Genomic DNA, 15689 nt, shown 5'->3' on the forward strand with positions numbered 1-15689 from the left:
AACAACCCACTGTAAACTTTGACCTGCAGGGGGCGACACGGCATCAGCAGGTTTTTTATTTTATTCGTTTATTTTAGCCGCGTTTCCTCCGGATGCTGCTATGCTTTTACCTGCTAAATAAAGGTCACCCTGACTCACTGCTCCGTCCTGTGGTACAAACATGAAGGTACAGCCCAGGCCTGTTCTAACTCCGGCTTGCATCTCAACATCACAGTGCACAGATGTTCTCGACGTGAAGAGTAAGCAGATGTTTCTTCTCGGTTTGTTACTCAGCTGTTCTGAGATTATCTATGACACACACACAGGTACAGTGCTTATCAGATTCACTGCACACCTGTCATAAAAACAAGAAAAGACAAACATTCATTTTAATTTCATATATATTTAATATAGTGAGTCGTGCCTCTTTAAACAGGAGCGGTGAATTTCAAACTACTGACTTTAGTCACAAACATGAGCGAGCACCTCGCACGTCTGAGAGCAGTCACTACATTCAACCTCTCAAATGCATATTTGTGTAAATAAATGTAATTTAGCATCTTAATCAAAAATAATATTGATGAACTTTAATATTTTTCAGAGCTTGTGCGTGCTCGTGGGTTACCTGTTACAGAAACAACAAATCACAACAACAGAAGCCTCAGGTGCTTTTATAGTGTAAGACCTACAATAACACACAGAAAACAATGTTTTAATAATTAGCATTACTGTTAGCTGTGGCAGAAACCCGGCTGTGAGTGGGCCTCTGCGTGGACTCCAGGAGCACGGGTGACAGATTTACTTTAGACCAACGTGTTTTTAAATCATGACGACACATTTTACAGCAGCAGAAACACAAAAACGTCACATTGACGTGTTCGTGTGTAAACCTACCAACACACCGTCAGAGAGTGTGACAGGTCTGCTGAGCTCTGATTCATAACTGAACACGCCGTCTCATTTCTCATGTGGCGCTTTAAGGCAGGTGTGCTTTTATTTTTAAAGGGCAGTCATCCAAACAGGAAGTGGTTTCTCCTCAGCACAGCTGTAAAATGCTGCTGAAATACTTTGGTTTGACACTTTGTGTTTATCTGTGAATGGAAATGCAGAACAGCGTCTCCAGCCTCAGAAATCTGACCGATGTGATTTTTAAACCTGCGAGACGCCCTCATGACACACGCGCAAACACCACGTCCGTGGATTTCAGTGATTCTTGAGATAAGGGACAAAACACGTCCGCCGATAAAACCCGATTTTGGGGTTAAAAATATGCACACAAGTGTTAACCCAGCTGACTAAGAGACAAACCAAGGCAATGTTTATACAACAAAAGTATGATTTTGTGTTTTGTTGTGCATATATATTTACTTTAAATGGTACAATACATTACCAGTACCCTAAAAATCCACTGTCCACAAGCAGGTGTGATGATATTAAAATAGAGAGAAAAATGAACAGTAATGTAAAATTAAACATCAAGTCACTGAGTATTTAAGTCAATACCTTATTTAATATCAAAATGTACACCTGAAATTTATTTTTGCATATTTTAAGTGATTAAAATCGTGTCCAGAGTTTTTGTCAACACCATCAGATTTTTTAAAAAGTACAAAAAAATCAGGAATGATTGTGGGCAGCTTACACTCTGAGGACCCCTTTACCACTTCCTGTTCGATACACATGCCATGGTGAGTTTTTTTGTTTTAATTTCATTTATGGCACAACTTTGTGATAAAACTGCGTCACAGCCACAGTGCGTCAACACCAAAGTCGATGAGTTACTGTCATTGAGTAACGTAACGGAATACGTTACAAAATACATTTTGGGGCATGTAATCTGTAATCTGTAGTGGAATACATTTGAAAAGTAACCTTCCCAACGCTGCCACCATCAACACCTTATCAACTCCAAAATTCTGGGTTTTTGTTTATTTTTCCCTTTTGAAGAACCATATGTTTTGCTCCCTCATGATATTCCAATAAAAATAGTTAATTTTCTCAATAAATGTGTAATTTTCATGCTGCTAAATATGATTGTTTCTTATGGAGATTAAATACAAGCTTCTGAAAATATGTACGACTGTAACTCTAATAACAAAAAGCCAGAACAATCTTACTTTTAAATGTGGCATAATTAGTTTGAAAGCATAAACAGTAGAACAGAGAAGCTGCTAATAGTCAAACTAGCTGAAACACTTCATTTAAAATATATATTTTGCATTTCTTTGTGTCTGATGGTGTTGACCAAAACGTTGCACTTCTCCAGCAAAAACATAAATTATTAAAAAATGTTACACCTGGGAGACCAAAACATGGTGAGACGGCCAAAACTTATAGTGTAACAATTATATGTAAATATGATTCCCCTAATCTCAGGCATCACTGACAAAACACGCAGAAACTCAAAGTGTCCAAAGACTGAATGAGTCAGTCATGAAACAAAATCAGCATCAGAAAAATTATTACTTAAAAATCAACAATGAATATGTGAGAAGCATCATCATCATCATCACGACACACGCACATAAATGTATCACGCCTCCTCGGCCTGTGAACCTCGTTATTTCTCTGCTTTCACTTCCTGTCAGGTCAGCGATCGTCTGTCACACTTTCTACAAAAACGAGCCCAAAAATGTCATTTCTCAGGCACAATTTCAAAATAAGAGCCCAAACAACCAAACATCTCTCAGAGGAATCCCCCCCCCCCCCCAACCATCCACCCACCGCCTAACTCTTGTTGTGGGTGGGGCTCAGCCAGGAGAAAAACTGGGCAGGAGGAAGTGGAGGAGGTGGAGGCAGCGATGCGAGGGCCGTGGGTCTCCCTCCTGGAGGAACAGCAGGTGGAGGTGAGCGTGAGCAGTACGAGTCTCCTGAATCCTGCAGATTAAGATTTCAGATTAAAAGATGGTTAAAACGGATTTGGCTCTCTAACACGCAGAGACGACCAAGACGTCACCTGGAAGCTCACCTGGTGTCTCATACCTGAGATAAACTTCCTGTTTGCTCCAAACTATTTTAAATCCTGTCCTGATGTTCAAAATGGTGACCTTTGACCTTTCTATTTCCAAACTGACTTCCTGCTGGATTTGGTTGGTCTTTATTTCCTCTCGCTCTGATGTCATGATTACAGAATGTTGCATTATTGTATTTTAATCTGCATGAATGAACTTTTAAATAATTATAAACAGTTTTTCTTTATATTAAATCAAGTGTCCGCAGAGCTTAAGCAAACTGGCCCAAAGACATATTTCAGATGATTATTATGAATTCAATTTTAGAGCAACGTTAATGACAGACGTGTGGTGGGAGAGAAATTTACATATTTAATAAATGTAAATGTTTATCATGAAGAATAAAATTATGCTTTAATAAAGCCTGAATAAAACAGTGATAATGCTTCTATATTTATACTACAGAGAATTAAAACTGTCATTACAGAGGCTGACCACAGGGTGTCAGCAGAGCTGAGTCTCCGCTCCTTGTCTGCACTGTAAGTTTGTCCAGTCGCTTAAAATGTTTGATTTCTTTGGCCTTTTCCCCACCACGCTGCTGTGCTCCACTCAGTACCACACAGTAAGAGTATTAATAGTATAAGTACTGCGGTAACAGTGATAGTAGTATGGGGGTAAAAAAAAACTAAAATAAAAAAGAATAAAGTTCAAATAATTTTATTATTATAGATTTTGTTAGACAATCAGTTAAAAACAAATTTGACTGACTGTAACCTGATTTCATTTATTTGTAGTCGCTGTGAGTTTAAAGTGTTTTCTGTAAGAAGCAGAATTATTATGTTTATAATAAAACGCATCAGTGATCGTCTAAAAGTAAAGATTAATTCATCTTTAATTTAGTCTGACCAAAAGAATCCTAGAAAAGCTGTTTTTATCCTTTTAAAATAAAAGTATTCTGAGTCACATGCTTTTCACAATAAAAGCATGCCGCAGGTGAGCATACCTGAGCTGTGCGGCAGTGATGTTCGTGCGGCTCCGTGTGGCGTTTATGTGCAAATAAAGCAGCCGACGTAAGCCCACGCCCTCTGCAGGATGACCAGGAGGGCGAGCAGGTAGAAGAACAGTGTGACAGCCTGCAGGTGGAGAGGAGGGTGGAGGAGGGATGAGGAAGAGGATGGAGGTGAGATGCGGTGGATTATTTCCTAACTCTAACGAGCCGGCTCAGGTGGGACGTCTCCACCTGTTCATTCAGGTGTAGCTGTGCTTCCCTCCTGCTCCCGTACATGGAGGGTTAAAGCTCTGATTATTCCTTTTTCCATATTTAAACTGATGTCTGAGGGCGGCAGGCGCCAGCGGAAGGCGCCGGTGGCAGGCGCCAGCGGCAGGCGCCGGCGGCAGGCACCGGCGGCACGCTCGGCTCGCAGAAACAAAACGAATAAAAAGAGAAGAAGAAGCAGCTGTGGAGGTGGAGCCATATCTGTGGGTGGGAGCAGCGTGCAGAGCCTGGTCCATGATGATGACGAAGGATGACACTGACCTGAGAACGGGCGTCTTCAGCACCTCTCGTCTCCACGGTGACGTCAGAGCCTTTGGGTTTCTTCTCGTCGTCCTCTCTTCCTTTCGACGCTCCAAACTCGCCGTCTCTGCTCTCCGTGTGACGCTTCTCCTTCCTCACAGCTTCATCCTCCTCGCTCCTCCCCAGCCTCACCCTGAGCTCACTCAGGTCAGCTGGCACCAGTGACGAGCATCCTTTGCTTCCCTTTCCTTCGGCCTCGTTCAGCTGCTCCTCAGCGGCCTCGGACAGGTACGCCCAGCCCTCCACCTCCTCGTTCTGAGGTTCTTCTGCTGGATTTTTTGAGCAGATATGAGAGCAGATGGAGACTCATGGAGGACAGATAGGCAGCCTTGTGGGAGGAGATCTGGAAGCTGAGAAGGAGAAGCTCACAAAGCGAGGAGGAGGCGTGCTTTCCCGGCCAGACAGGAGCAGGGAGTCCAGGATCTGTGGAGGCTGAAGTTGGATTTGACCCCAGCAGCGTGAGGTGAACCCGTCCTCGCTGATGCATCGATGGACCTCCGTCAGGGTTTGTCCAGGAGCTGATGGGCTCAAGCCAGCTGTGCACCAGCCGGGGTAAAAGTCAGCATCCTCCTCCTCCTCTTCATCCATCCCCTCACACTGACAGGTGAAGACAGTTACAGCCACATGTTTAATCACTCGCTGTGTTTATCCCTCCGCGATGGTTTTGGAGACCTGCAAATGTTCTCTTAGTAAAACATGCATTTCCTGCAAACTCTGTATATAAAAGATGGACACAGACTCAAGCCCATTGGTCAGTGAGGTCCAGCTGTTCACGGTTTGTAGCATTTTGAAGCCTCATTGGTAACGTTTCAATTGCCACCATGTTGGTTTTGTTTCAGGAAGTGACCATATTTGGACAACCTTCATGATGGAGCCTCACAACCGACCCTCAGCTCTGACTGTTGGCAGCTCTGAGGCTACTGATGGACTCTTTCATTAGATTATATGTTAGAGAAATTCTGAGTAGTTTACAATCAAATGTAAAGGTGAGCGTCTTTAAAGCAGGTGTGATACTCTACCTGCTGTGTGCTCATCCCCTCCTGCCGTTCGCCGCCCTCTTTAGCTAGCTCGGCGGCGGCTTCCTCCTCTCCCTCCGTGATATGACCCGAGTCCAGCTCAGGAGTCTCCTGCTCTGAAACCTCCTCTGCGGCCTGCTGGTTGCCGTTTGGTTCTGTGTTCTGGATCAAAGAGTCTTTGGGTTCTTTTGGCTCTGGGTCCAGCTCTGGTTCTTCAGGAACATCCTTCACGACTGGAGAGATATCACAAAACCATGATGCTGAGGGAGGAGGAGGAGCCAACATCACAAAGGAAATAATGAGACGAACTGATGTAAATGCAACATGAATAATGCAGTGATGTAAACATGTTTATTTATTCATAATGTATTTGCTGCTTCATTCTTTTAGTCCACGACTTTTCATTCAATTCATTTTTGTTTTCTCTCCTGCATCGCTCCATTTTCTGTATTTTAGAAGATTTCAGAAAATCTGAGCATGAACAGAAATGAACAAAGACTTAAAAATGGGCGGGGTTTTATAGAAGTGACCTTTAACGTGCACGCCCACGTCTAACGGCTGAGAGCTGGACCAATGAATACTGCTCACACTAGTTCGTCTGCAGCTGCAGTCCTTCATACTCGTCGTCATTATTGTTTGAATTCTTGACGTGGCTCCTGATACTCTGCAGCAGCTTCACTGTGAGTTATTCTGCCTCTGGTCAGGACCTCCAGGACCAAGCTTGGCGCCTACTACACCTACATGTGAAGGCGCCGCCCCTCGCCCTGCTTCTTCAGGAGGGTTAAATTAAAGCACGTGTCTGTATTGTGGAGATAAAACACTACAACCTGATTAGTTTGGTAACCCGCTGCAGCTGAAGACATCCGTGTTACGATGATCACAGGGAAGCACCTGGGCAGGTATCACTGATGACAGCTGACCTCCTGCATCCTCAGAGTGTTGGTGCCAACATGGCGTCGCACACTGCGGATCCTCTGACCGATAACACGGCTGCTGTGAGGTTACTCCAACAACAACCCATAACCAGCTCATTGTGCAGTAATGTGCTCCAAACAGAAGCCACACCCACAGCATTTAAACCAATCAGAGGAAAGGCACTTTAAAGCGGGAGGAGCTAAACAGGAAGCGCTGCAGGATCATATAAAGATGGCTTATTGTAGCCCTCGTGTCATGCAGAGCTGCCCTGTGTCGGGTTGGGGAGGTGGAAATGAGCCGAACGAGTCGAACCTTTGATGAAGTCGATGCCCTTCAGCGCCCTCTCCTGCTCGCTGAAGTTAAATCTGTAACGACTCAGGCGCTCGTAACCTGGTCTCAGCGTCTCGGACGGACCCGAGGCACTCGCCGCCTTCACCCTGAGGACGGCGAGGACGCGAGGAGGTATAGGAAGCAAAAGAAGGTCGGTTAATGCTGACGAAGTGAAGGAAGGCGTGAAGAATATTTCCCGTCACTCACTTTGTGATCATCTCTGCTGAACTCTGAAAGAGGAGGAGGAGACAAATGAGCCGAGTCAGACTCGTCACCGCCGCACACAGGAAACGGGAGTCGCTCACCTGAACAAAGGCGGCCATGTTGGGCTCTTCCATGCTGCTCGCGGCGCTCTCCGCCAGCCTGCTGTTGGCTGCCATGCTGTCATCATGGCAACGCACCAGCGCCCGCGCGTGGCCCGTCTTCTCCTCTTGCTCAGAGCTGATTCGCTGCGCCATCGCCTTCGATCACAGTAAAAAGAAACACTATGAGGCGTGACCATCGTGTTCAAACAAGACGTAGTACAGAGCTTTCTGTCACAAACAGACAGCAGGCGCAGGAACATTCACCGCAGAGGCTCCAACGTGTTCGAGGACACGTGTCCTCATCCGAAGGACGTTATCCTGATTACGTCCCTCAGACGAAGACACGACAGAGCAGCAGGCGGGTCTCTGTGCGGTGACAAAACAGCGACTGCTTCTTTCTGCTTGGGACTGTAAAATCAGTTTCCTGCTCACATCGTTTACAGAGTGACGTCAGGGAACTGAAGCTTCCTGCTGAAACAGAAGCAGCGATGGAGGCAACCAAATAAAAGAAGAAGGACTTTGTGAGGTTGCAGTCGTCTGATTGGGTCTGCAGCTTTCAAAAACAAAAACGTACTTTTATTGGTGCAAAGTCCAAACAGGAAGCTCACTCCTCATGCAGACACACTGAGGGTAACCAGGGAAAGGAGACACAGGGACACACAGCAGACACTGCCACAGGGCAGGAAGTCAGACTGAAGACAAAGCACAAGCAACACGGGACTACCAAAATAAAGCAGGAAACCTACGCGCACGGCACACATTTATATTTTAAAGTCCCGACGTCACTGAGGACGAGGGCTGAACTCTGACCTTCTGTCTTTCCTCCAGGATGGAGAACATGCGGTTGAACTTCTCGCACACGCTCTGTTTCTGAATGCTGCAGTTCTCCTGAGGAGCAACGACACAGTCAATCAGGTCTGACGCAGATAAACCACGAGGCTCTTTCATGGACTCCTGACACTTTTGAATTCATTCTTCATCTTCGTGCAGACTCTGCTTCATCACATGCTCAATAACTGGATCGTGATGTGTGTGCAGGTGTTAACGAGCAGCTTTTGTGCAGATGTTCTGCAGCTGCAGTCTGAGGAGCTTGAAATCACAACAGCAGTCGCCTCAAGGTGCTTTATATTGTAAGATAGACCCTGCAATAATACATACAGAGAAACACCAACAAATGACCCCCTGTGAGCAGCACTTTGGAGACAGCGGGAAGGAAAAACTCCCTTTTAACAGGAAGAAACCTCCGGCAGAACCAGGCTCAGGGAGGGGCGGGGCCATCTGCTGAATTGACAAAGTGAAGAGATGAGCAAAGGTGTCATGAAACGATCTGAAACATGTCTCTGTCACGACCTGCAGGATCAGCAAGGAGCTGGTCATTATGTTTGCTCTCTTTCTCTCTCTCCTGTTTTGCTGGGGCGGACATCATGGTGGGTTCACGCCCTCGGCCCACGCCTCCCTGTATTGGAAACACCTGGACCTCATCAGGATCAGCCGGTATTGAAGAGGGGAGAGGTCTGCTGTTTGGCGCTGGATCGTTGTTAAACTCCCGTCAGTAACAAGTTCAAGCCAAAGTTTCTCGTGCCCGTGTGCAGAATATTAACGTGCATTTGTTTGTATCGAGATTCCTCGGACCATCCCGTTGTTCCAGGAGCAGTGTGTGGAAGGAGCGACTGGTCACAAAGTGGAGAGAGAGGGAGGAGCATGTGTGTGATCCTCTTTTCCCCAGATTCCTGGAGGTCTGCCCCCCTCACGTCTTGTATATAGCACTATCCCCGCACAGCCTGTAAATACACTCGGTGAAGACATTGTAAACAAACTTTCATTGTTAACTCGCTACTCAGCAGTGGTGTGTCCAGCGGGGTGGCCTGGGGGGGGCACAGGCCACCTCCCCAACCAGACTGGCAACCCCAGGTGCCACGCCGAAGCTAAAACAATGAAATTCAATTAAATATCCAATGTACGATTACGTTTTCACCGTGAAGCTCAGATATCCGAGTGTAAGTGAATGCAGCATCGGCTTCTGCACTATGTGCATCACGTTAGCAAAGGAAGGAGAGCCAAGCACGAAAGAGGCACCGCAGAAAATAATTTTTCAGCGAAAGAAAATGAGGACAGAATAAATGTCCCGGTAAGTAATATTAAGTTTGTTGAGTTTAGTAAACTTCGGTGAAATTAGAATCCCAAGGAAAAAATAACACTTAAAGAATTATTGCAGCCGTCGCATATTTGAGACAGTAGGCTGCTGGGGGAGCTAGCATAACAGTTATGAGTTATAAGATATAATCCAAGTCATAGCATTGCTGTGTGGAGCTGCAGGTTTGGTTGCAGGATAATACTGGCAGTGTCACCATGCCAGCTGACTGTACTTCAGTGTTGTTGTTTATACATCAATATTACCAAAGTTTACCATGAGGCAGCACTTACACTGCACCGTGCGGTCCAGCTAATTTCTCTCATTACTGATCCTATCTGCCAGCTCCATGTTATGAATAGAGTAAATCACCCCTGTGCCATGTTCAGTGCAGGGATGTGCAGTTCTGGTCCTCCCGGTTCCAGATGTTTCCAGACTTCAACACAGCTGATTTAAAGAATCATTTACAGACATGTAGGTGTTTGGGGATTATTTGATTTGAATTGGCTCTGTTGGTATAGGAAACATCTAAAACGTGCAGGATAGGGTCCATGAGGGCCAGAAGTTGACATCCCTGACTTCTAGTCAAGGTCATCAGGAAAGTTGTTGTTTGTGACACAAGTTTTTGCTTTATTACTTCAGGGCCAACCAGTAGAGATAAAAGAACAGGAAGAATGAAAAGATTTCTTCTATAAGAAGGCTAAAATACACCCAGAAGCAGAGAACGATGTCCGCAGTCATCAGTGTCACCTGTGAGTTCTACAAATGAAGGTGTGTGAGAGAACAAACAAGGAAAATGCAAGGAAGGGATGTTCAACCGATCCATAGGGGACAAATCCTAATATTTGGGAATAAATAATTAACTAAGCAAATGTATCGTGGTACGTAATTGGAAAGTAAAACAAAATCCTGTTTTAAATAACATGTTTTTTTATTTAATGAAATGTAATCTTTTGATATTATCCCAGCACCTGTTCATGATCCACCAGATAACCAGGATGCGGTGCCTTTTGAAACATCATGTACGACACCGGGCCATCCACATGGTATTGAACCTTCAGTCTTACTTACAGATTAATATTGACAGCCTTTAAAATTTCATTCTAATAAGAGTTATTAGGTTTATAGGGTTATTGAATTATGGTTAACGGTTGGTAGACTTTTTTTAACACTATCTGCCAATTAAATCTGTGCCCCTACCTGCCCCCCCAACAGAAACACGCCACTGCTACTCCTGCGTGCGGATGCTCAAAGGCAAACCGTGACCGTCTCATAGCTCAGACTGTTTCTAATACTGTGAACTGAGCTGCCAATCACAAGACTAATACAATGAATGTTATTGTTGTTTACTGGTTATCGCTGACATCACACACCTCTATGTGTCTGCAGGTCTCCTCCAGCTCATTGATCAGAGTCTGGACTTTGTCGCTGAACGCCCTCAGAGAGGCGACGCCTTCGCGCAGCTGGTCCTGGAGAACAGAAGGAAGTGACTGCATGAGGTGGTAACAGCTGCAGGTCATTCAGCAGAAAACAGCTGTGAGAGCTGAGCAACAGTGTGAGCCGGACACACAAACACAGAGATCATTTATTTAAGCGCCTAATAACAATAATAACGCAGGCAGCAGGTCACTGCAGTACCTTCTGCTGCTGGTAGATGGCGCTCAGAGGAGCCACCTCGCAGGACTGATGGGCCCCGAAGACTTTGCAGAGCGAGCAGGTGGGAACCTGACAGGTGAGGCAGTAGATGTTCACCTTTTCTCCCTCGTGGTCGGAGCATGTTGAATGAGCAGGAGGTGGAGGTGAAGGCGGAGGGAGGGGCCTGGAGGTGAACACACAGGAAGTGGTTAAACACCGCGTCTCTGCTTTAATCACCTGTCGTCAGACATCACCTGGCTGTGTCTCAACCTGGTGCTGTTGATTTCCTCTTTGTAGATGTCGATGATGTTCTCCACCAGCAGGTTTCGCTGAAGGCCGTAGACGCCGTGGCGGTCCAGCAGCACTTCTTGTCTGCAGGACGGACAGCGGAAACGCCCGCTGTTCACCGACATGGTGGTCCGAGCGTGGAACAGAGACGGCTGCACACAGGAAGCAAGAAACCAAAATGCCAGCTTAACCCCGAACGCCATCGTGACGCACAAACCGGGCGGCAAACAGCGGCCGAGCCTCCCATCACACAACATCTGTTACTGGAGCATCGAAGACACACAACACAGCCCGAACACACAAAATCAAAGTGACAGAAATGATCCTCGCTACGTGATCTTTGTGTATCTGCTGTACTGTTAGCTGTGTTTGGTCACTTCCAGTTTTACTTTGGCGGTCTGTCTTATTGTGGTTTTACTTCCTGTTGTTGTTGTCAGCCCCGGCTTACCTGTGCCCACCTGTGTCCTTCCTCACTGCTGTACTGTGATCACAGCTCCACGTCTGCACTCCCTTACAGGACGGACCGAGCTTCTTTCTACTCTATTTCTGTTCAGCCTTTACTAATGAAATACAAACAAAGCCGTTGTCCGGATTTCAGCAACCTTCAGTTTCATTCCCAGCTCCTTCAAGCCGAGCTCTCAGCTCACAGCTGGAGTCGGTGCTCGATTGTTTTGTGCTAGATTCTGAGCTGAAGGTTTCATCTCTCTCCAAGCAAAATTGACACAACCAGCAGCAAAAGAAGATCCAAACTACGCTTCACAGTTCACTTTCTCATGAATTGCCTCTTACCTTTTCTGTTTTGCTTCCACCACACTAAAATCACACGTAATGCACAGCTCTCTGTCTCAGTGAACGGCACGAACAGTTTCCCATCTACAGATCTCTGTTTCTGCATTTTCACTGGCTTGTTACCCACCAGTCTACCGTTATGTGCTGACTTCCAACAAGGAAGTCTCCTTTCTGCGGTTCAAGACTGAAGAGATGTAAACTTTTTAAAATGATGACGAAGTGCAAAACTCTCAGCTGTGTCTGTAATCAAACCTCCGTAACGTTGCTCTGATTCACGTCAGCAGCATCAGGTAATGTTCACATGTTGATTAATAACTTTCTTTCATTTTTGATCTACTGCAGAATATTTGTATAAATCCCAGACCAGGAAAACCACCTTCATGTTTTTCTGTTTTATCCTCAGTTACTTTGACACAAAGGCCTCTGCTGTGATGCTCACACCTTTGATAAAGTCTCACAAGTGTCAGCTTTCTTTTTATAGATACAAAAATATGGAAATGTACTGATGCGTGATCAGAATTATAATATTTCTGACTGTCTGAGGCAAAATTCCCCCGATTCCAATCGAATCGATTCTAGAAATCAGTGACTACACCCAGCCCTGAGATTTAGCTCCACCTCCTCCTATCCCAGCATCTTCCTCTGTAACATAACCTTCTGCCTGTCCTCCATAAACCTTCGCTCTGCTCCTCCTTTTCCATCACAGCGTTTGTTCCCCCCTCCTCTCTTCTTCCCCCTCCCCTCCTCTGTCTTCAGGCAGGAGCACCGGAGGAGGTCAACATTAGCACGGCTCTGATTTACGCGAAAATGTTCGCAGATGTGAGGCAGCAGCAGGTTTCATTACCATGTTGCACATTCGGAGTCATATCTTCATACACAGACAGTGAAATAAGAAAAATGGCAGCAGTGTAGATGTTGTTGATGCAGCTCCAGATCTGCTCCTGGATGTGCGAGTGGAGGAACTGCTGGGGGAGAAGGCTCTGCATGGCACACGCTGCGTATACAATACACCTTCTCTGTAATGTCCAGCAGAGGGCAGCTCGTCTGCAGTCTGTGACAAAACGGATGCCCTGTATTTGTAAAGCGTTTTACTCGTCCCTAAGGACCCCAAAGCGCTTTACACATCCAGTCATCCACACATTCACACACTGGTGATGCTACATTGTAGCCACAGCCACCCTGGGGCGCACTGACAGAGGCGAGGCTGCCGGACACTGGCGCCACCGGGCCCTCTGACCACCACCAGTAGGCAACGGGTGAAGTGTCTTGCCCAAGGACACAACGACCGAGACTGTCGGAGCCGGGGCTCGAACCGACAATGTTCTGATTACAAGGCGAACTCCCAACTCTTGAGCCACGATCGTCTGAAGTCTTTCCTGATTGGTTCATGGTTTCAGGTGTGAGTGAACAAAAAGGAAGTTCATTTTAGAAATGATGGTCCTGTTAGAGTCAGAGAGGAGCAGGTAGTGGAGGAGGATTTAGGGCGGGGCTACACAGTGATGGACAGGTAACCTCTGTATGAGGGGGGAGCTTCGAGCGCTCACCAACCTGTGACATCACTGTGGCCATCTTTACTTGGTTACTTGTGTGTGTCTGTGCTCACTCACACACACACACACACACACACACACACACACACACACACACACACACACACACACACAACCATAACAGTGAATGTGTTCATGACAGCTGACTTTGTGGTGCCTCCGTGAGCAAACCAGTTAAACATCCACATGTCCCAGTTTAGCCACAGATAATCCACTTAATCTGTCCGCACACCACGTGTGTGTGTGTGTGTGTGTGTGTGTGTGTGTGTGTGTGTGTGTGTGTGTGTGTGTGTGTGTGTGTGTGCGTGCGTGCGTGCGTGTGTGTGAGAGAGAGAGACCTGGTAGAGCTCGTTGGCACACTTCCTGCACAGGTTGTGCTCGCACGGCAGGATGACGACGGGTTTGTTGAAGATCTCCAGGCAGATGGGGCAGATCAGCTGTTTCTCCAGCGTGGTCAGCGCCACCTCGCGCTCGGCGCCTCTGCTGCCCTGCAGGCAGCTCAGGTCAGCTGACAGCGACATGGGCGCTCCGCCGAGCTTCACCTCCTGGTAGAAGCAGTACAAACACTCACTTCACATCAGCAAAGACACAAAGCTGTGACGTTTGTGAAGCAGCACCAGTGACTCACACAGACACACACACACAGACTGTAGTTAAAAGGTGGACGTAACCTCGGGGTCTAAGATGTGAAACTTAAATCTGCAGTTTTTCTAAGAGAGAAGTGGAACATTTCATTTCACAGGTACCAACATCTGCACATCTGCTCTTCTAATCAGCCTGCTGATGAAACAAAATTCAACATGGCTGCATGACCCCGACTGTGAGACGGCTGTTAATTGTGAACGACCCTGTTTGTGCAAAGTGACAAGTGTTTGGCAGCTGTGCTGATTCATGGGATGATCATTTAAAATCATCCATCGTTAACATCTGTCCAGCCTTGTTATTCACACTGTTTGGACTGGTTTTGGCAGCCTTTCAAAATAGAGGCGCGATGCCTTTGCTACACTGACAGGAGATTCATTCTTATAAGGTGACAGATGAGACTCTGAATCAGACTTCATGCAGTTATTAATAATTCATTTAGTATCGCGGTTGGGACACCTGTGAACACACGAGCTCAGACTGCAGGTTTCCCCTTCGGCTCTGAAGTTCACACAGACCTGTGCACCTCTCAGTCAGCTGTGCGGACTTTAGGGAAAAGCAGCCAATCGAAAAGCTGTGTTTGTCTGCAGCTCCATGCATACGGTCACAACACAAACACCCGACTCAGAGCCCATTCCTCAACACAGTTTGAGTTGTGGTTCAGTTTAATGAGGCTGACGAGTGCGGAGGTGATGATGGAGAGACCACAGAGCTGCGCCACGAGAAAGAGACAGGAAACAAGCTCCTGCGTATCTGCCGCAGGTGGAAGAGTTCAGGCTGTCAAACTCAGGAGCTCTCTAAGTCAGTGGCTCCCAAACTTCTTTTGCTAGGCCCCCCTTTGTTTTACAGGAAAAATGCCCCCCCCCCCCGCACAAACACATCCTCCAACCACACACGCCCATATTTTGCTGCATTGCAGTTTATTTCACCTCAAACATTTAGTGAACAATTAAGCAAATGCAAGTAAACTGAAATAAATGACAGGTAGTAATAAAATAAACTACTAACTCTTTTACGCTGCGTCCGCGCCTACACGGGTATTTTTGAACACGCAGCTGTTTCGTCCACGCGTAAACGTTTCGAATCACCGTAAACGGAGATTTTTTAAAACTCCTTTTTTGCGTCTCCGTGTGGACGAGGAATACAGAGTTCGTCACGCAATGTCAAAGCTATGTGGCTTTTTCCACGTCACGCTGTGTGCCCGTTATTGTTTACAGGAGATGAACTGCAGAATGGCAGATAGAGACGAAATACTGTTAATCTGACTGTCTGCAGGTTTTACACGCAGTTACTGTCCCTCCATTTACAAAGGCAGAGGCGTCACGGTGTCATTATTTTACATGTAGTTGTTTTTCCTGTGTAATAATGTTCAACATTGCTGTCAATACATTTTTCAAAAAATGTCTCTCTGTGCAAAATGGGTTCAAAAACATAAACAGCTGTGGGATCCTGTTTGTCCGTGATTTGAAGAGCCCAGCGCTGCTCCCGACGCAGGGAAACCAGTTCTGCAGGGAGACCTACCTCAGCACCTGTGCAGGTGAAGCCAAAGGGAAGATTTGCTTCACCATATTTTCTAGTCTTT

At 46.3% G+C, this 15689-nt stretch overlaps 1 protein-coding gene across 3 annotated transcripts; it reads right to left on the reverse strand.

Moving 5' to 3' along the window:
• Positions 1–51: 51 nt before the first annotated feature.
• On the reverse strand, positions 52–15023 carry trim101 (tripartite motif containing 101). Of its 3 annotated transcripts, none has more exons than XM_040022826.1 (11): positions 13804–15023; positions 11109–11278; positions 10842–11022; positions 10577–10672; positions 7883–7960; positions 7073–7228; positions 6975–6997; positions 6750–6874; positions 5526–5755; positions 3934–4063; positions 52–2856 (listed from the first exon to the last, which is right to left on the reverse strand). In XM_040022826.1, the coding sequence occupies exons 1-10, from the start codon at positions 13984–13986 to the stop codon at positions 3977–3979; spliced, it is 1329 nt and encodes a 442-aa protein (XP_039878760.1). In that variant the 5' UTR covers positions 13987–15023; the 3' UTR covers positions 52–2856; positions 3934–3976. The 3 variants fall into 3 exon arrangements, with proteins under 3 accessions (XP_039878760.1, XP_039878759.1, XP_039878761.1); XM_040022825.1 differs by having other exon boundaries at positions 5526–5782; XM_040022827.1 differs by lacking the exon at positions 7883–7960 and having other exon boundaries at positions 5526–5782.
• Positions 15024–15689: the final 666 nt, after the last annotated feature.

This window comes from Simochromis diagramma, unplaced genomic scaffold (assembly GCF_900408965.1).
Source record: "Simochromis diagramma unplaced genomic scaffold, fSimDia1.1 OVJJ01000308.1, whole genome shotgun sequence".
Taxonomy (NCBI): domain Eukaryota; kingdom Metazoa; phylum Chordata; class Actinopteri; order Cichliformes; family Cichlidae; genus Simochromis; species Simochromis diagramma.

Coding starts and splice junctions, on each gene's coding strand:
- trim101 (XM_040022825.1), bottom strand. CDS start 13,986: ATGTCGCTGTCAGCTGACCTGAGCTGCCTGCAGGGCAGCAGAGGCGCC. Junction 11,279..13,803: donor GTGCCAACGAGCTCTACCAG/GTCTCTCTCTCT, acceptor TCCTGTGTGCAG/CCGTCTCTGTTCCACGCTCG. Junction 10,673..10,841: donor CCATCTACCAGCAGCAGAAG/GTACTGCAGTGA, acceptor TCTGTTCTCCAG/GACCAGCTGCGCGAAGGCGT.